Here is a 21,000-nt window from a genome sequence, read left to right as displayed (position 1 = left end):
GAAGTTTAAGGTCCCATCATTCGTCCAACTGCAGCTTCTCTGAACAGTCAAAGTTTATGAGTTTAAGAAACTAACGCAGAGGTTTTAAGGTCCATCATAGGACCTCACATACGAAAACAGATATATTCCCACATTTTTAATGGGAGTTGGTAGGATGTATGCTTTCGTTCCATCCTAGACTAACTTCATCATCCACTCATCCTTAATCGCCCCTAACATTCCACAACACACATTCTTACGCCAGTTCACCAAAACCTTCCCAGAAAACATTAAAATAACGTTAAAAAAAAAAAAAAGAAAATAATGAGAAATCGAAATAACTGTGTTTTTTTTGGTTTTGTTTTTGTTTTTGTTTTTTAAAGTAAAAGCAGCGTAGATTCGTTGAAAGTTGATAGTATAGACAAATGTACAATCAGCAAGGCAATATTCACTCGAAACCCAGTCGTAGCCAATCACAATCCACCAAAATCCTTTTTCATTTCCCACGTGGCCACCGTCCCGCCACTCCCTTCAGTCCCTTCCCTGTACTCTCCCGATTTATTGTAAATTAAAATTTATATTCCAAAAATATTTTCGATTTTCCTCAACCACCACTCTTTCCGTCTTCTTCCGTTTCCCACATTTCCAATTCTCTCTCTAAACCTCTCACTACACCACTGTCTGAGCAAATCAATGAGAGTTAGGGCTATATATATTTGATTTACTTTAATTTATAGTTAAATCAGTTATCTATACAGCACAGTTGAGAGAAATGGCGAGTGTTTCAGCCACGTTGTCGGCTGCAGCGCTTCCTGAGCTGATCTTCCTGGCTCCCAACTCCGGTTGCAGAAGAATCCGGCTTCCCGTCGCAAAATTGTTCGGCCACACAAAGCGAGCTGCACTTCTCCGGTGTAGAATCCGAGCTGTGCGGAGAGAGGAGAGTGCCGTATTGGAGGAGAGCGATAGAGAGTTGGCGCGTAAAGTGAACGGGAACGGGAATGGGAATGGGCGCAGTGGTTTGGCAGAGAAGTATACCAATGGGAGCCTGGCGGGTGAGAATCAGAGTTTGGTGAAGTATGTGAATGGGAATGGAGGGGCGGGGAGAGGTGGAGAGGAGGTGCTGGAAGTGAAGGCGACTGACTCTGAGGTGTTTGAAAAGAAGAAGACTGTGGAGGAGATTGGGCAAGAGGAAGCTTGGTTTAAGAAGAAAGGGATGGGTCAAGTTGAGGTATTATATGCTAATTTCTAATTAAATCTCTTGTTTTGGACTTTTTGTGTTGAGTTTTAGGCTAATATGCTAATTTGTCAAGATTAATATATAAACATAAATGTGCACCTAACTATTAACTTAGGCTTTTAGTTGAGACGAAACACATTCTTCAATTCAGTGCTTTGTTATCAACTTAATTGGTGATTTGCAATATCTTTGTAAATTTGGTGGGAGTGACCCATAGTTTTTGCAGGTATCTGTTGCTCCTGGGGGCAGATGGAATAGATTCAAGACTTATTCAACAATTCAAAGAACAGTGGAGATATGGGGATTTGTTTTTACTTTTATCTTCAAAGCTTGGTTAAACAATCAGAAGTTCTCTTATCGAGGTAAACATTCATCATTCTACCTAATGTCACAACTTTAGTTTATTTTCTTATCTGTGAGACTGTAACTAATGCAAATGGATGCACATATGCAGGAGGGATGACAGAACAGAAGAAAGGTGATAGGAGGAAGATCCTTGCAAAATGGTTAAAGGAAAACATTTTGAGATTAGGTCCTACTTTTATCAAAATTGGTCAGCAGTTCTCCACAAGAGTGGATATTCTTGCTCAAGAATACATTGATCAACTGTCAGAACTTCAGGTCAGTAATATCTTATTAAAAATATTGAACTCGCCTATTTACTCTTTTACTGCATGCTTATGGTAGTTTTGCTTTCTTAAGTTTGAGTAAACTCAAGAATGCTTTTCAAAATTCCGTTATCATAAATTTGCTAGTCATGTTTTTTTTTTTTGTAAAGTATTAAATTGTTGTATATCAACCAGGATCAAGTTCCTCCATTCCCATCAGAGACTGCTGTATCAATTGTTGAAGAAGAACTTGGAGCTCCATTGAGTGATATATTTGACAAATTTGACCGAGAACCAATAGCTGCTGCAAGCCTGGGTAACCTTAATTTGATTTCTAATTATATGATCTCTGTTTTATGTTCCCAAAATGTTAATAAGAAATTACATATGAATTCACTGCACTGTCCCTTTGCAGGTCAGGTGCATCGTGCAACATTGAATGGCCAGGATGTTGTTGTTAAAGTACAAAGGCCAGGCCTTAAGGATCTCTTTGATATTGACCTCAAAAACTTGAGGGTTTGTTTCTGATACTTTGGTGCTCTTTTATACCTGTTCAATTCTTTTATGTCCTACCTATTATGTCCTACCTAAGTATGTAGAAGCAAGAAATTACTCCATAAGAATTAGTACAAGAGTTTAGCAATTCGCAGAGTGACCAGGTTGTCAGGATTAATAGGTACTTGAGAAATCTATGACAGCCTCGACCATCCTCACGTTGTCTTCTCTCATGCCTATGAATTTTACCGTTTGGATTGCCAAGAAACTGTTTCCGTTTTATTGCAGCTTTATTTTGTTATTTATTTTTTCAGGTAATAGCTGAATATCTTCAAAAGCTTGATCCTAAGTCTGATGGTGCAAAAAGGGACTGGGTTGCCATCTATGATGAGTGTGCAAGTGTCTTGTATCAGGTAGCAAGAAATCTTTTGCATTTCAATTTTCAGCGCCTCTTTAACTTTTGCATTAAAATTAAATTGAAACCAATAATTAATATGGTTTTATTCCGTTTCTTTTCTGTCATTTACATTTTCTACGATTTTCTGCTCTTCAAATTTATGACTGATAAAAGATCATATTTTGATATCTCCAGGAAATTGACTACACAAAGGAAGCTGCTAATGCAGAATTATTTGCTAAGAACTTTAAAAACATGGACTATGTGAAAGTACCAACAATATGTTGGGAGTACACCACTCCACAGGTTTTAATTTCCAGTAACCACAAACCTTTGACATATAACTATTGAATTTTGGCATAATATATGTAGCTGATTAGTGTTTTCCTCTTTTAGGTCCTCACCATGGAGTATGTCCCGGGGATAAAAATAAACCGGATACAAGCGCTAGATCAATTAGGAGTTGATAGGAAGCGGTAACTTATTGTTGTTATTTTAATTATTTCTATTTGGAATCTACCATAAACATCAGCTCAACTCAACTTGGATTACTTTTAGAATTGCCATTCTAGTTGGGAATGCGCATAAAGATTATAGTTCCATAATTTTGCATTTCTATTATCTTTTTCATAATTTCATGGTTTCACCAGGTTGGGAAGATATGCTGTTGAATCTTACCTGGAGCAGATTCTGTCTCATGGCTTTTTTCATGCTGATCCCGTGAGTTTTCTTAACAAAACTTTTTTTTTTTTTTTTTTTTTTAAATTGTACTTGACAAATTTTCATCTCTTTAACTTTTTAATGTCCGACTTTATATTCATTACTTTGTATGAAAGATGAAGTCCATATGTTAAAGTGGGTTGGAGTCTCATATTTTATACTTGTCTTGCAGCATCCTGGAAATATTGCGGTTGATGATGTTAATGGTGGAAGGCTGATCTTTTATGATTTCGGAATGATGGGAAGGTACGTGATATTAATTTTGCTTGACCGAAGATCCCATTTTGGAAAATTTCAATGATCACTAACTTCGAGCAATTGCAGTATAAGTTCAAATATTAGAGAAGGCTTACTAGAAGTATTCTATGGGGTTTATGAGAAGGATCCAGATAAGGTAATTTATTTCATAATGTATACATTTGCTAATCTATTTTAAGTTTCTATTTAGATAACGTAAACAAAAAAATATTTTCATGAATTAACTACATCTGATCTAAAGAATGTGAAGACCGATAACATACGTTGTGCATTGCAGGTTCTGCAAGCAATGGTTCAAATGGGTGTCCTTGTGCCCACTGGAGATATGACAGCTGTCAGGAGAACCGCTCAGTTCTTCCTTAACAGGTTATTTTGGATAAAAATTTGTTCGTGTTTTTTAGGTGAATTCAAAGATAGCCAACATGAAATTGCATGCTTAGCCTAAGATAATTTGCAGGGTAGTATAGTAAATTTCTAGTAATATTGTGCAAACTAGGTGGTGTTTTGTCTTAACATTAAAGCCATTGTTGTCATGCTGTTTTTTGAGTTTATATGCCTGGATTCTGGAATAGAACTGAGTACTAGCTTTGGTACTATTTTAATATCCTGAAGTTCTTAAATAACATAATGCTTCAGGTGTTCTTTACAGGTTATCCTATTGATCTGAGTTGAAAACCACGTTAATATAAATGAGCTCCCAAATGTTCTAGTTGCTTTATTTGTTACAAATTATGACTAAGATAATCAATATGGGCATTTGGAATAAAGAACAAAAACACATTAGCTTGCTAATTTAGTTTAAATCAAGGGCATGCATCTACTTTCAAACTTGTTGAAATCGAGGGATTGAAGGCATCAGCTATGCTAGGGTTTCTATATTTCAATGAGAACTCGTTTAGTCGTTAAATTTTGTGGTTCATTGGATCAAGATTAAATTTTTGCAGTTTTGAAGAGCGCCTTGCAGCACAAAGGAGGGAGAGGGAGTTGGCTAAAGCAGAACTTGGATTCAAAAAGCCTTTGACCAAGGAAGAAAAAATAGAGAAGAAAAAGCAACGTCTAGCTGCAATTGGTAATTTGCAAAATTTGTCAGATCCGTGATCATAAGTTGCTTATTTTCCATTTTCTTTACTTCTTTGATCTTTTTTCTTTTAAATGGATAAATAATTTCTATCTTATACTTTTAGTCTCTGCTCATATTATTTGTATTCTCTTGCCAGGTGAAGATCTATTATCCATTGCAGCAGATCAGCCTTTCCGCTTTCCTGCCACGTTCACTTTTGTTGTTAGAGCATTTTCAGGTACTTTATTAGAAGTGTGCTTAGTTTATTGCTTTATAGTCACTGTTTGTATATTTACCTTTAAAGAATTATTACAGTCTTAGATGGCATCGGGAAGGGCCTTGATCCACGATTTGATATTACTGAGATTGCTAAGCCGTAAGTCCATCTTTAGCTGTTGATGTTTTCTATTAGAATTTCATTGAAACTAATCTCATTACCACCAAACTGGCAATTTTTGTCTTCTATTTTGTAGGTATGCACTAGAATTGCTTAGGTTTCGTGAAGCTGGAGTTGAAGTTATTTTAAAGGCAAATTGCCTAAACCTACACCAATTTGTCCTTGGGGGCTACGGTTGTTTTCTGTTTTGACATTTCTACTACTTTCTTCCAGGACTTCAAAACAAGGTGGGACAGACAGAACCGTGCATTTTACAACCTATTCAGGCAGGCTGATAGGGTCGAAAAGCTTGCAGAAATTATCCAGCGACTGGTAATGAGCACTGGTTTTGAACTTGCATGATCATATATAGCTTCCTACCTGCATTGTTCATTTATATCTTTTGTTGTGGAATTACAGGAGCAAGGTGATCTTAAACTTCGAGTTAGAGCTTTGGAGTCTGAACGGGCTTTTCAACGTGTTGCTGCTGTTCAAAAAACAATTTTAAGTGTAAGTTGTCTTATATTTTGTAAGTTCAATAAACGGATGGAGATGACAATGCATGTCTCTGTTACTGATTTGATGTTTTGCAATCTTTCTCTCCCGTTCTCCCTGGGTTCTGTCTTTCTGGGGACACGAATCAACAGGCAGTTGCAGCTGGAAGCTTAATTAACCTTGCGACAGTTTTGTATCTAAACGCTATAAGAGTAAGTTGTCAATCTTGCTTTGTGTTTTCGGGGTCGTTTTTCCTATTAAGCATACATACCAATGTTTAACCTCGATGCATTTTGCTATATAGATGCCTGCTATGGCTGCATACGGCTTATGTGCATTTTTTGGCTTCCAAGTCCTAATCGGAATTGTGAAGGTTAAAAAGATAGATCAACGGGAAAGATTGATTACTGGAACTGCTTGAACACAAGGTGAGCAACTCCTCCCCCATTAGAATCTCGAGAATATCAAGGGAATCTTAGTCGAGTGTTGTTTACAGTTGCAGATTCAGACCAGTCCCGAGATTACTGGTGGGGGGGTCCTGTCCTCGTATGCCACTAACCTTGCAAATGCCACACAGGATAGTTGAGTAGCATTCAGAAACATTACAGGTGAATTCACAATTTTGATATGCTGAAGAAGACACTTGAAGCCTTCAGAGGCTACCCTGAAAACAAGGCTTTCAAGATACTGTCACTTGGGTTTAAATTGAGGATGTTACTTCTAGTTGGTCGAGGTTCAATTTTTTTTGTTTTGTTCTCATATTCATGGTTATTATACCATTCAACTGACCTTAGTCCCAGTGTATAGATAGTAACATAGATGTATAATCTGTTTATAACTGTGTATAATTATTGTGAGTTTCTGTACTCCAGATAATCTTTACTATTTAGTATAGTATGAAACTATGAATGATGTTCTGTCTTGTGAGCTTCTACACCCTACGCACATATATTGTCTGTTTTGCTGATTTCCCATTTCTCACTTGTTCTTGATAAGTGTGTGTCGTATGTTGTGTTTTCCTAGGCCCCACACCACAATCCAAATAACAGCAAAACATGTGTTTCTCTGCACAAGTACTTCTTTCACAGGCTGTCCTTTCTTCCTCCAGTTCCATCCCAGTCCAGATAAAACCTGCAACTCGTGGCAGGGAAGAGGAAGTGACAGTCTGACAGACTCATAGGCTAAGGCTGTCATTCTTTTAGCAACATGTCATATTAATTTTAAAAGAGTTTTACTACATGTACTCCCAAATCATACTCTTGATATGACAGACATTGATATGCTATTTTCTTCATGTGAGCTCCTGTAAAAGTGTCTACATCAAAATTTTAAGTGTGAAGTAAAAGTTGGCATCAAAATTTTAAGTGTGAAGTAAAAGTTGGGAGCGAAGAATGGAAGTGCATATAGTATTTTATATCTTAAAATTCGTAGCCATTATTCTGGATAGGGTAAACCCGCTTTGTGAGCCTAGCTAGTAAAAGATCAAAATGTAAATTTGATCAGTTCAAATCAAGAAAGTTAATAGATTACTCTTATTGAGAGTTGAACTTGTAATTTGATCTTGCTTTGTTTTGACTGTGTTCAGGTAATTCTGAACATTTACCAAACTGCAATTATTGGGGACCAGGAAACATAGCCCGACAAAGAAAAAACAGGGAAATATATTCCTGCACACAGTTGTGTCAAATCATATAATCACAACAAATGGGATTTCACATTTACATGTGACAACTAATATGTTACATTTTAGACCGTTACTTTTGGTAGGATTTATTATAAGTTAAATAAGAATAATAATGTCTCTTCCCTGCAGACTGTAGTGCGAACACAGTTCCATTTCTACTGGGCAGATGGAATGGAAGCAGCAGAAAGCTTCGTTTTAGTCTTTTCTCTGCAAACTCTCTGATTCTGATAATCTTAATGCCTCGTTCATAACACAATTCTCTTTCTCTGCAAACTCCAATGTCGCGTTCTGTTACTGTTTTTCTTCTCATCTTTTGCTGTTTCCGCTGCGCATTTGCCGCCGAGGAGGAACTCCGTTCACTCTTGGAGTTCAGGAAGGGGATAAAATCGGATCCATTGGGGAAAATCTTGGCCTCATGGAACCTCACCCTTCTCTCCGATCTCTCCTCGTGCCCCGACATGTTCTACGGCGTCGTTTGCGACTCCGCCTCCGGTTCCGTCTCCGCCATTGCCCTCGACCGCCTCGGCTTAGCCGGTGACTTGAGGTTCTCCACGCTCACTGGGCTTAAGCACCTCAGAAACCTTAGCCTTTCGGGTAATTCATTCACGGGTCGGGTCGTACCCGCCATAGGTTACATGACCTCCCTCCAGTACTTGGATCTCTCCGGGAACCAGTTCTACGGGCCTGTCCCCGCCCGCCTTAATGATCTCTGGGGTTTGAATTATCTTAACTTGTCCAGTAACAATTTCTCCGGCGGCTTTCCGAGCGGAATTTGGAATTTGCAGCAGCTTAGAGTGCTTGATTTGCATTCCAATAGGCTCTGGGGCGATGTGCAGGAGCTCTTCTCTCAGCTCAGGAATGTGGAACATCTCGATCTGAGTCACAATTCCTTTTACGGCTCCCTCTCAATGAGTCAAGATCATTTATCTAGCTTCGCTAACACACTGCATTACATGAACTTAAGCCACAACAAATTGGCCGGGGGGTTCTTCACTGAAGAATCGATGCAGATGTTTCGGAATTTGCAGGTTCTGGATTTGGGGAACAACGGATTAATGGGGCAGCTTCCTTCTTTCACCTCATTGCCGAATCTAAAGGTGTTAAGGCTTGCACATAATCAGCTGTACGGTTCAATTCCAGAGGAGCTTCTGCATGGATGGGTATCATTGGAGGAACTGGATCTCAGTGGCAATGGCTTCTCAGGTTAGCTATCATTGCCAGTTCCCTATCTCTTATTTTGATGCCCATTTATTTGTCATATTAATTGAATGATATTTGTCATCTTAATTGAGTGAAGGAAAATCGATTTTGTCTACTAGGAAGGGAAGAGGTTTCTGCAATGGAAATTGCTTTGCAGTTTTTCTTTTTATGGTGATATTGGAAACACTACAGTCAAATGATTCTCTGAGAACATTGGATGCACACAGCTTTTAGTCGTTTAATGAGCACTGCACTTTTAACCTTGCAAGCATAATCTTAGTATTTTGGAAAAACTCTCATGCTGTCTTTTGTGTTGTAAACTAAGCAGTGTGTTGGGTTTTCTTGCATCTTGTCTCAAGTATCCCGAATTTCAATTCCTTTGCTTGCAGGTTCGGTTGAGAAAGTAAATTCAACAACTTTGAGGGCATTAAATCTTTCGTCGAATTTCCTGTCAGGTTCACTCCCTTCTTCTATAGGGAATTGTTTGATGGTTGACTTAAGCAGTAATGAGTTCTCTGGTAACATATCAGTTATACAGAGCTGGGAAGCCAGTCTTGAGTTTGTGGATTTGAGCTCAAACAAATTGAGTGGAACCCTTCCTAATTTGACTTCTCAATTCCAACAATTGACTTTTCTCTCTATCAGAAATAATTCTCTTAGGGGAGCTTTACCTTCTACATTGATGACCTTTCCAAGGCTGGCAATGCTTGATCTCAGTGTCAATGAACTTGAAGGACAGATCCCATATTTCGCTTCTTCGACCTTGATAAACCTCAATTTGTCTGGGAATCATTTGACAGGATCGATTCCTCTTGAAGGCATGCATACTACTGAACTACAAGTCCGTCTATCATATCCTCAGATGGAGTCTCTTGATCTTTCAAGTAATTCCTTGACTGGTATTTTACCTCCTGAAATAAGTAATTTGGGGAGGCTCAAACTGCTAAATCTTGGAGAAAATCAGTTATCTGGAGAGCTTCCTTCTGAATTGAGTAAGCTTCATGGTTTAGAATACCTTGATTTCTCCAACAATGATTTCAAAGGTCGGATCCCTGAAAATCTTTCTTCGAATCTCAGAGTGTTCATCGTGTCCTACAATGATTTAAGTGGAACAGTCCCTGAAAACTTGAGAACATTTCCTTATACTTCATTTCATCCTGGAAACTCGTTGCTTATAGTGCCAAGCAACATGCCATCTGGTAGTCCTCCTGGCATTTCTGGTTCAGTACATGGTGTTGGTCAGAATCACAGCTCCAAATCAAATGTAAGGGTAGCAGTTATTGTTGCTTCAATTGGATTCTCCGTAATGGTTGCCTTTATTCTATTTGCATATGCTCGAACTCGACCTCAAAACTTTCGATCCCGAAGTGCATTTAGCAACCAATCTCCCAGTAGAGATGTGAGGCTAGGCATATTTAACCGGCCTTCACTCCTCAAATTCCGCAGCAGCTCAGAGCAAGCTCCTACTTCAAGATCATTGTTGGGGAAAACAGAGTCTAGCACACTAGATACTCATCCTGCAACGACATCTGGACAAAGGCTTTCCCCAGGTTCCCCGATAGCTTCCTCCCCTAGTTTTATCCATGCCTCGATTGAACAACCTGCGAGGTTGGATGTCTACTCACCTGATCGTTTGGCTGGTGAAATGTTCTTCATGGATGGATCGCTAACATTTACAGCTGAGGAATTAGCTCGAGCTCCTGCTGAAGTTCTTGGTAGAAGTAACCACGGTACTTTATATAAAGCTACCCTAGATAATGGGGTTGTGCTGACTGTGAAGTGGCTGCGTGTGGGGTTAGTTAAAAACAAGAAAGAATTCGCAAGGGAAGTTAAAAAGATTGGATCAGTACGACATCCAAACGCTGTTCCTTTAAGAGCTTATTACTGGGGTCCAAGAGAACAAGAGAGATTGATATTAGCAGACTACATACCAGGCGATAGCTTAGCCTTACATCTATATGGTAATGATCTTGCAGCATCACTTATATGTTAAAAGAATATGTTTATTTGATCTCTTTACAGATCGAGTATCTTTTATGCAGAGACAACACCTCGCAGGAATTCCCCGCTATCCTTCCACCAAAGGTTGAAAGTTGGTGTTGAGGTTGCCCGGTGTCTGGCATATCTGCATGAGAGCGGCCTGCCTCATGGAAACTTAAAGCCTACGAATATAATACTGTCGGGTGGTGATTACAGGGCGTGTGTCATGGACTATGCGTTCCACCGCCTGATGACCGGGGCTGGCATTGCAGAGCAAATACTACACCAGGGGGCTCTCGGATACCGCGCCCCTGAACTAGCAACTGCAGCAAAGCCTATGCCTTCTTTCAAGGCTGATGTGTATGCTTTTGGTGTGATTCTGATGGAGCTGTTGACCAGAAGAAGCGCGGGTGACATAATCTCCGGGCAGTCGGGTGCTGTAGATCTTACAGACTGGGTTCGGCTGTGTGATCGAGAGGGTAGGGGAATGGACTGCATTGACTTAGACATTGTTGGTGGGGAAGAACACTCCACAGCCATGGATGAATTGCTCTCAATATCTTTAAGCTGTATTCTTCCGGTAAATCAAAGGCCTAACATCAGACAAGTCCTTGAAAATCTTACTTCCATTTTTGTGTGAACTTATTATGTACATGTAGTTTAATTATATCTTGATATTGATCAAATTGTTCAAGTTTAATTAAAACCTGGGAGAGGTTTTTATATAAGGTTTGCATAACATAATGGTACTCAAATTACATTACAAACTAGCTAATTACTAGAATTCTTACAATATATGTATGTATATAGTGTATTGTTTTAATAATCTCATAACAAAGTAATTAAGACACCTTGGTTAAACACATAATCGATATGTGGGAATAGCCATCAAATGCTTGGCTCGGCTAACCACAATACCAAATACCTCATCCATGTCCAGCTCTTCGGGTAACATTCCTTTTGGAAGATCCCAATCGAAACAATGCACTAGTTGTGCCACAACGAGTTTAACTATGGTTATTCCAAGTTGCATACCTGGACAACTTCTCCTCCCTGCTCCGAATGGGATAAGCTCAAAATTTTGACCTCTATACTCCACATTGCTTCCATCGAATCTTTCTGGAATGAACTTGTCTGGATTGCTCCACACACTTGGATCACGCCCAATTGCTCGGAGGTTCACAACAACTCGTGCTTTTTCAGGCATGTGAACACCATCAATTACAACGCAATCTTCCGTGGCAGTATGATGGAGAAGTAACGACACCACAGGATGCATCCTTAATGATTCTTTTATGACCATTTCTAAATATTCCAAACCCTCTAAATCCTCTTCCTCTACCATCCTATCAAAGGATACTTGTCTCTCTAACTCTTCTTTGACTTTATTCATTACTTCTGGGTGGCGAAGAAGTTCAGACATTATCCATTCTATTGCAGTTGCTGATGTGTCCATTGAAGTCACAAGCATATCCTATAATATAATGTTATCGATATTCAATTCAGAGTTCTACAGAAATTCGATTATATGAACTGTATAAGGAATATAATATAATTAAGAAGTGTATGTATATATAATTACCAGCATAATAGATTTGACATGTTGACGAGTGAATTGAAATGGGATATCTCCAGACTTCATGGTTTCCAGCAAGGTATCAACAAAATCTTTAGTTTTTTGAGTGTTGGGTGCAGTCTGCTCATGATCATCAATGATCCTTTCGAAGAATTGGTCGAACAGTTTGCTAATTGCCTTCATCCTTCGTGTTAATCCTTGAACATCAAGCTTACCCAGATAAGGAAAATAATCCCCCAGGTTTGGGCAAGCCGCCAAATGAACTGCTTCATGAATCACAGCCTTGAACCCCTTCTCACCAATCTCCTTATCCTCGTACTTCTTCCCAAACACCATCCGACAACTCATGTCGGCAACCATGGAGGCAACCTCTGCGCTCAAATCAACGGCCATGTTGTTGTCTTGTTGCTTGAATGATTGTACGAGAAGACGCAGCTCTTCTCTTCTCATGGACTGAAATGAAGTAATCTTGAGATTGCTGAGGAGCTCTAAGGTGCAGAGCTTTCGCATGGTGCGCCAATAGAGACCGTATTGGCCGAACGACAGACTTTTCTGGTCATAGGACATGTACTTGGCTGCCTGGTGAGGTGGTCGGGTGGCGAAGATGAGATCATGCGTTTTAAGGAACTGCTTGGCGGCTTCAGCTGATGAAACCACAATAATGTTGACCAACCCGAAGCGTAAATGCATGATAGGACCGTAGATTTTGGCCAGTTTCTGGAGATCTTGATGGGGGGTTTTCCCCATCATCAAATGGAGGTGTCCCAATAATGGCACCCCTCTGGGACCTGGTGGCAACTTTCTGCTACTTTTCTTCTTCAGAATTGCGTTCAACAAAGACAAGATTATTGCACCAAACACTGCCATGGCGGCTGCCCAAATCCATTCCGTTTTTACTTCCATGGAGATTTGAGATGAAGAAGATGATGAATTGTATATATTAAGATAGATCACTGCATATATATGCTTATATAGTACTATATGTGGAGTCTGATCTCATATGTATCGCCGCCGCCGTGTCTCCATCGAATTAATAATTGAACAGTTTACTTTTTCTTTCCTTGCATTATTTTCTGACAAAACTCTATCGACATCTTCTTATATGTTTAATTTTCTTTTAATTTTTTTTAAAAAAATCGTATTACAAACATCATGTTTAGTTTGAATTGACCCATATACTTAGAGCTCGTTTGGTTCACATAAAATATTTGAAAGAAAATAGAATTGAAATTTCATAAAAAAGTAGTTAATAGGAAGATGAATTCTATTATTTAATTAGTGAAAAAGAAGTTATATTGATTCAATTGTTTGGTTGGATTTGTAATTGTAAGAAAAGAAGCACAAGGGTAAAATAGTCTTGCAAAATTACTTTTTGTTCCCAATTGTCAAGGAAATTAAAATAAAATCCTAAATTGCACTTCAAAATTTATTTTCCATACAGGAAATCATTTTCCATTGGAAAATAAATTCTATAAACTAAACATTAGAAAACAAACTTTTAAGGAAAATCTTTTTCATCCAACCAAACACCCCTTATAATCAAGGTTGACATTTCGTATAACAATCATCAATTAAGACACTTTTTTTTGCCGGGAAGCTTGTAATCATTTGGGATAAAGTACAAATAAGCCACTGAACTATTTGGGAAACAGCAATTAAGCCATCAAACTCAAATAATCATCAAATAAGCCATTTGAACCCGGAAAAAAAGAGCAAATAAGCCATTGAACCCTGAAAAAAAGAGCAATTAACATTTTTTATAGGTTAACTCCAAATTTTTGTTGATTGGATTGCCAAATGTTTATTTTATTTACGTTTATTATTTTTTTATTAATATTATCCACTTGAATAGTATTATATTTTAAAATAATTATAATCAAAATAGTTTTATCTTGTCGAGATTTGATTTGTTTATTTATTATTATTTTTTCACTAGATCTTTTGTTTAAAAAAATAATAATAAATAAATAAATTAGATCTAGACAAGACAAAACTACTTTGATTATAATTACTTTAAAATATATTACTATGCAGATGGATTATAATAATAAAAAAACGTAAATAAAATAAACATTTGGTAATCCAATCAGTAAAAACCTGGAGTTAACCTGTTAAAAATGTTAATTGCTCTTTTTTTCCGGGTTCAATGGCTTATTTGGGGGTTATTTGAGTTCGGTGGCTTAATTGCTTTTTTCCAAATAGTTCAGTGGCTTATTTGTACTTTATCCTTAATCATTTTGTATAACTAGTTTAATTGGGAGCATAATATTTAAATATAAAAATTATGTTTCACTCACTTATTTATTTTTGAGGGGATTGAGGATGATATTATTGTTAAATTATAATCTTACTCTTTAATCTTTTTTTTTTTTTTTTTTTTTTTTTTTTTTTTTTTTGGAGATGAAACATATTGTGCAATTGAGCAAATATCATTTTTGTCCCACGAGTATTAGCAAAATGACAGTTTTGGTCCATATGTTTAATTCCTATCAATTTTCATCCACGAGATCACGACTATTGTTTTACTACTAATTTTCATCCGCGACTACTGTTTTAGTGCCAAAATCATCACGTGGTCACCCATTCGTTTAAGACATGCCGAAATATGAAATTATGAAGGGTATTTTTGCCATTTTCAAATTAAGATCCCATTTTGAGCATGAATAATAAAGGAATTTAAGCCATAAGATCGATCCCAATTTGCAGTTCTCCCCCTCAAATTAAGGTAGGATGAGGAGGAGAATTACGAATTGGGATCGATCTTAGGACTTAAATTTCTTTATTAATGCTCAAATTGGGATCTTAAGTTGAAAATGACAAAAATACCCTTAAAATGTTTAGATTTCGGCATGTCTTAAACGGATGGGTGACCAGCGTGATGAACTTTGACACTAAAATAATAGTTGTGGATGGAAATTAGTACTAAAATAATAGTTGTGGATGAAAATTGGTACTAAAATAATAATTGTTGATGAAAATTGATAGGAATTAAATATGTGAACCAAAACTATCATTTTGTTAATACTCGTGAAATTAAAATTGATATTTCGCTATTTGCTCTTGTTCAATTATATTTGGTATTAGAGTAGGCAAAGACTATGTCCACGTACTATATATTTGGCTCGTATTTGATTCATTCATTGTTCAATAATAAATGAACTTCTCATTTTTCAGTCATATTTAGGTGGCAACAGAAATGACTAACTTAATATAGAGAGACTATGACTTTGCCCAACTTATTCCACACAAATTAGTTTGACCCAAAAATAGAGAGACTATGACTTTCTCTAACTTATTTCACACAAATTAGTTTGACCCAAAATTGGAGTGAGGTTACTCGAATGGGTTGTAATACACATGGACTAGAACATATTAAAAGATTAAATTTAATTAATTAACTAGTTTAATCTATAATTTTATAAACACATATGTATTTTAAAGTTAATTTTATTTTTGTCCTAGATTTATAGGTGGCATTTCACCAACCATATTTAAATAGTGTTAAATATTATGACATTTCAAACTATTCAGTTCTAAGTGTTAATTAATTTTTGGTTATAGATTTATATGTGTTATTCCGCTGCTGTGGAAGCTCAGGTTGCGGAGGCGCTGCTACAGCCTACAGCAGACACGGGCCGGGACTCTAAGCCGTAAATTAGGGATTATTTTTTCATAAAAAAAAAATAGCGGGTCAACCACTTTGTATAAAAAAAAAATCGAAATGTCATCGTATTTAACAGCATTTAAACATGTTTTTAACGGATGACCAAAAATCATTATAATACAATAATACTATGACCAACATTGGATGTTCTGAAAAAAAAAAAAAAAAAAAAACTAAAAGTGTGATGACACATGTACATCTAGGATAAATAATGGAATTAACTCTCTTTTTTTCCTATTTTTTTCAATGTGAAAGTGTGGAAATCTTAACAATTACAGAAATATAACTATAATGCTCCTTAAGCCAAAAGTTCTGTAAAAGTTTTCACAAAATACTGATGGGATTCTTTTTAAATTGGTTAATCGCAACATGCTGCATTAGTTAATATTTGAATGTTGTGTAAAAGTGATAATGGAAGGGAGTGTGTGTGAGAGATTGTATATTCACACTGGATATCGTCTCAAGTAGTGGATCGGAAGAGTGTTAAATAGTATGTGGTTAAGCACAAGAGGTTGAGTGTTTGTAAACTAGTTTAAAGGAATAGATGTGATTCATGTAATAAGAGCAAAATAAAGGAAATGACGATCAAATTATAATGAAAGATCAAACAACGATTAACAATCAATAGTAAAACTAAGGGTTTGGATCAAGTCACTTAAGTGTAGATGATATAATGTATCATTGGTCAGAGCTCATGTAATGCATTGATAAGGGAACTAGGGAGACACTACTAGGTGCCAATACCACTCTCGTGGATATTGGACTATCAACTAGTTTGTAGCCCCATTATAATCTCATGGCAACTTAAACTAATTTAGGCAATTAAGCAAACACTAGGTGTTCATGTCTCCTTCCAACTCCCTTTTCTCAGAGGTGAGTTGGATTAGTGAGAGATGTGGCTATGGTGTTAATTGCTCTATTCTCATAGCGGCAACACCTTATCCAAATACCTCTTGCATAATCTGGCCACAATCATACAAGAGTCAACATATATAACTCACCAACCTCACAACTAGACTCGTTATTATCAAGTCATTACACTAACTCATAGCTCAATTCAATCACATAGCATCAATCACAAAAGATGATTTAATCCAATCCCTAATTGAATCTAGTTATTCATGTTAGGAATGTAAATGAAAGCATGATTGAAACAAGAGACACTCCAAACACAATTGAAAGAAAGAAAATGCAAAAAGAAACTAAGAAAGACATAGTTTGGATTAAGAACTAGGGAATATTAAATATGCAAACTGCAAGATGAAATCTGAAAATGTTCTTCAAATATTCTTAAAATTTGTATTGATTACACAAATGAAACGTTTGGAGAGATTTTCTCTCCAAGAAAACCTTGGAGGGAGAGTGATGAATGAAAAGTTCTCTAAAAATAATTGCCTAGGCCTATTTATACCTATCAAATTGTGCCAAAAATACAAGTTAAAATAGATTCTGGACCCGTGGTCACGGTAGGACTCACACCGTGAGTTTTCAGCATAGTTCGCAGGTTTTAGAGGTCATGGTGGCACTCACGCCGTGAACACGATCGCGACCTCCCACTCTACGTAGCAGTTCTGGTTTCTAGTCCAACTTTCACCTTGTAGAGGTTAGAACTGGACTTTGTTGTCTTCATAGAAGTTGTACATCTTTGAAATATCTTTCCAATGCCATTAGAATCACTTAATTTTGAAATTTCTACGATGAGATATGCTTAAAAAACCGAGACGGTGCTTGACAGAGAAAAGTGCATACACTACAAGAAAAATGCACATAGACAACGGTTATTAACCGTTGTCGTAGGGGTATAATTTCTGTTGTTGAAGCCAGTGTTGTTGTAAGTCCCGCGCATAGACAACGGTTTTTTAACCGTTGTCTTTTCTAGAAACAACAACGGTTTTTTAACCGTTGTCTATTCAGTGTTGTTGAAGCCGGTGTTGTTGTAAGTCACGCACATAGACAACGGTTAATAACCGTTGTCTTTTCTAGAAACGACAATGGTTTTTTAACCGTTGTCTATTAAGTGTTGTTGAAACCGGTATTGTTAAAAGTCACGCACATAGACAACGGTTATTAACCGTTGTCTTTTCTATAAACAACAACGGTTTTTTAACCGTTGTCTATTAAGTGTTGTTGAAGCCGGTGTTGTTAAAAGTCACGCACATAGACAACAGTTATTAACCGTTGTCTTTTCTACCAACGACAACGGTTTTTTAACCGTTGTCTATTAAGTGTTGTTGAAACCGGTGTTGTTAAAAGTCACGCACATAGACAACGGTTATAAACCGTTGTCTTTTTTACCAACAACAACGGTTTTTTAACCGTTGTCTATTAAGTGTTGTTGAAATCGGTGTTGTTAAAAGTCACGCACATAGACAACGGTTATTAACTGTTGTCTTTTCTACCAACGACAACGGTTTTTTAACCGTTGTCTTTTAAGCGTTGTTGAAACCAGTGTTGTTAAAAGTCACATACATAGACAACGGTTTTTAACTGTTGTCTTTTCTTTAAAAGACAACAGTTATAAATTGTTGTCTATTGTGTGTTGTTGAAATCGCTTTTGTCACACCCATAAACTGTTGTCTTTTGTAGAAAAGTCAACGGTTTCTAACTGTTGTCTATTGTAAAATAGACAACGGTTTTTAACCGTTTTTCAACTGCTTAAATTATAATCATATAAAAAAAAACAATTTATCCATTCACCATATGTTTCAAAGTGTAGTTACATAATTGTGCACAAGCTAATAAGGTTCAAAATAACAAGTCAAAAGACTTCCATGACCAATTCTAATTATCATCCAAGTCATAATACTACTACACAAAAAATAATTCCCCGAACCAATTCAAGTCCAAATAATCACAACGTTCTAATGACCAAATCATACCTACTCTATATGACTTGATAGAATATCGGCCCATTCAGAACGCACCATATCAATAACCGCTCTGTCATAATCAACTTGTTGAAACTACATGTAAAAAGTAAGAAAATAAATTAGTATAGATATAAATAATTTGCAATGAAATGCAAAATAAGTTAGGAGTAATTCGGAAAGCTCTCCAATCTGGAAGGTTATAGTACAGAAAAGCTAGATAGGAAACACTAAAATGGCAACTTGCTAGACAGGAAACTAAAATGGCATACTAGAGTCTATTCATGTAGAGTAAAATCAATGCATTGGCAATACAAATCTCTTCCTCAAGGCCCAAGCAAAACAAAACACATCCTCTATATAATGCCACTGCAACCAAGAACTTGACAATCTGGATTGATGAGAATCCTAATTTGCTCTTTAACTGTATGCAAATACTATCAAGTCAAATAGGCTCTATACCAAAGTTGGTTGACTTGTTTCTATATTCTGCCATATTTCCATGAAAAAGATCAAATCTTTGTAATTGAGTGTTTATAAGCCGGCCGGATTTTGACACTTAACACCAAACCACAAAGATTAAGCACACTTTAGTTTATAAGACAAACATGATTAAATAAAAGCTTCACATTATATTTCTGCCATAGCACCATACATTAAGATAAAATTAAGACTTCTTGAACGATACTACATTGAAGTGCAAAATCAAACCAACAAAGAGAACTATATTGCAGTAAAATACTTGGACTATACTATTTTGTGTACTTTGAACCTGCAGATATACTATTGTAGGTTTCCCTTAAGGAAAAGTTTCTTCTTGATGTGTCTTTGTAGATGATACTTATCCACTTCTACTGCTCCCAGTTACCCACTGATAGTTGATAAACAACAGGTTTTCTTATTACTGCCCTCAACTTAGTTAAGTGTTATCTACATTAGTTGAGATTATTCATTAAATACTTACTATGTTCTGTATAGGCGGTTTGTTTGGATGCTTGCAAGAAGCTCCATGAGATAGGAACATTTACTGATATGCTCTTGCCAGATAAGGGAAGTGGCACAGAATCTGAAAAGGTTGAGGAAAATGATGAAGGTGATCCCCTTCCTGGAACTGCCAGGCATAGGGAGTTTTATCCTGAAGGTGTAGCTGACATTCTCCGGGTTAGTTTCACTTAGTTTTGTTTTTTTGCTTTTTGCTTTTTGCTTTTTGTTTCTGTTTTTCCTTGTTTGACACTTCTGAACAGGTATTGGCCAAAATAATTAGGTGGTAGAAATTGAAGGGGAAGAAGAAAACCCCACAGGATCATTTTCTGATGCTCATGATGTGTGATGACTTAATAAGATCTATTGTAATTACTTGCAAAGCAGACACAATTGTCTATATAGTATTTTTCTTGTAGGTGAAGTCATTTTTTTCTAGTGAATTCTTTTTTTAGGTCCATGCAAATGAAATTAAATGTATTCCAAAGTTCCAAAGGGTCTAAAGTTGCAACTTGCAGCTCAATGACAAGTTTCTTATGCAGCACTTTGCACTTTGACAAATAAACAACTCGAATACAATGCGAAAAAAATCAAATATCACAGTTTGGTGCAGAGTTTAAATTACAAGGTTCTTTATTTTGTAGTTTAAATTTATTTGTTATAGTAAAAATCATTAAACAGATGATATGAAGAACAAAGTTGTCTCTCATTCTCAAAGACTTAAAGTGTATATATACACACGATGAAGCTAGAATAGGAAAGGAAGCACTAGCTCATGAAAAAAGGATTCGAAAAGAACTTGAGAAACAGGATCTTTTAAGGAGAAAGGTATATTTTTATGTTCCTTCAAACCTTTGGATTTTATTATTATTATTTTATTATTTATTATTATTATTATTATTTTTTTGCAACTACTTTCTGCAATTTTACTTTTGAAATCTGAAACAATTTTCTTTTCTCACTTAAGAGGGAAGAACAAGTGAAAAAGGAAATGGAAAGACTGGATCGTGAGAGAAGGAAAGAAGAACAAAGGCTAATGCGTGAACAACAGAGGAAGGAAGAGAGGTTTCAACGTGAGGAAAAGCGTGAAATGGAAACACGAGAGAAATTTTTGCAGAGAGAGCTTTTGAGGGTATGTTTGAGGGCGGTTTTATTTTAGTTTCTCTCCTTAAACTTCTGCTATATTCAGTGGCTGATAGCTACCATATTTCTTGTATATTGAGTCCAGGCTGAGAGGAAAAGACAGAAAGAAGAGCTTCGCAAAGAGAGGGAAGCAGCAAAACAGAAGGCTGCTATGGAGAGGGCAGCAGCACGGAAATTTGCTAAAGAAACCATGGAGTTAATTCATTTGTTTACACATTATCAAAATATACATGTTTGTTTGACTAAAAAGAGCATAGCAGATTACAAAGTAACCAGTTGA

General features: G+C 36.6%; 4 protein-coding genes across 6 annotated transcripts; 3 read left to right on the top strand and 1 right to left on the bottom strand.

The window, feature by feature from the left end:
* Nucleotides 1-563: 563 nt before the first annotated feature.
* Nucleotides 564-6,592, top strand: LOC109191707 (uncharacterized protein sll1770). Of its 2 annotated transcripts, none has more exons than XM_019342352.1 (21): nucleotides 564-1,207; nucleotides 1,443-1,578; nucleotides 1,671-1,837; nucleotides 2,020-2,140; nucleotides 2,240-2,340; nucleotides 2,634-2,732; nucleotides 2,912-3,022; nucleotides 3,113-3,192; nucleotides 3,367-3,436; nucleotides 3,609-3,682; nucleotides 3,761-3,830; nucleotides 3,972-4,060; nucleotides 4,639-4,763; nucleotides 4,912-4,992; nucleotides 5,070-5,130; nucleotides 5,228-5,282; nucleotides 5,365-5,463; nucleotides 5,551-5,640; nucleotides 5,778-5,837; nucleotides 5,930-6,053; nucleotides 6,122-6,592. In XM_019342352.1, the coding sequence occupies exons 1-20, from the start codon at nucleotides 752-754 to the stop codon at nucleotides 6,044-6,046; spliced, it is 2,262 nt and encodes a 753-aa protein (XP_019197897.1). In that variant the 5' UTR covers nucleotides 564-751; the 3' UTR covers nucleotides 6,047-6,053; nucleotides 6,122-6,592. The 2 variants fall into 2 exon arrangements, with proteins under 2 accessions (XP_019197897.1, XP_019197898.1); XM_019342353.1 differs by having other exon boundaries at nucleotides 752-1,207; nucleotides 6,128-6,592.
* Nucleotides 6,593-7,410: 818 nt separating this feature from the next.
* On the top strand, nucleotides 7,411-11,130 carry LOC109191706 (probable inactive receptor kinase At5g10020). The gene is made up of 3 exons (XM_019342351.1): nucleotides 7,411-8,512; nucleotides 8,899-10,470; nucleotides 10,552-11,130. Exons 1-3 carry the CDS (start codon nucleotides 7,588-7,590, stop codon nucleotides 11,127-11,129), a joined length of 3,075 nt encoding a protein of 1,024 aa, XP_019197896.1. The 5' UTR covers nucleotides 7,411-7,587; the 3' UTR covers nucleotide 11,130.
* A 113-nt stretch (nucleotides 11,131-11,243) lies between these two features.
* Nucleotides 11,244-12,961, bottom strand: LOC109191708 (cytochrome P450 CYP736A12-like). Of its 2 annotated transcripts, XM_019342355.1 has the most exons (3): nucleotides 12,072-12,961; nucleotides 11,324-11,963; nucleotides 11,244-11,282 (listed from the first exon to the last, which is right to left on the bottom strand). In XM_019342355.1, exons 1-2 carry the CDS (start codon nucleotides 12,930-12,932, stop codon nucleotides 11,346-11,348), a joined length of 1,479 nt encoding a protein of 492 aa, XP_019197900.1. In that variant the 5' UTR covers nucleotides 12,933-12,961; the 3' UTR covers nucleotides 11,244-11,282; nucleotides 11,324-11,345. The 2 variants fall into 2 exon arrangements, with proteins under 2 accessions (XP_019197900.1, XP_019197899.1); XM_019342354.1 differs by having other exon boundaries at nucleotides 11,244-11,963.
* A 7,362-nt stretch (nucleotides 12,962-20,323) lies between these two features.
* Nucleotides 20,324-21,000, top strand: LOC109191674 (homeobox-DDT domain protein RLT2-like). The gene is made up of 3 exons (XM_019342309.1): nucleotides 20,324-20,405; nucleotides 20,545-20,709; nucleotides 20,806-21,000. The coding sequence occupies exons 2-3, from the start codon at nucleotides 20,569-20,571 to the stop codon at nucleotides 20,998-21,000; spliced, it is 336 nt and encodes a 111-aa protein (XP_019197854.1). The 5' UTR covers nucleotides 20,324-20,405; nucleotides 20,545-20,568.

The sequence above is a fragment of the Ipomoea nil genome, unplaced genomic scaffold (assembly GCF_001879475.1).
Source record: "Ipomoea nil cultivar Tokyo-kokei standard unplaced genomic scaffold, Asagao_1.1 scaffold1719, whole genome shotgun sequence".
Classification (NCBI taxonomy): Eukaryota; Viridiplantae; Streptophyta; class Magnoliopsida; order Solanales; family Convolvulaceae; genus Ipomoea; species Ipomoea nil.
This window is presented reverse-complemented; position numbering and strand designations above follow the sequence as displayed.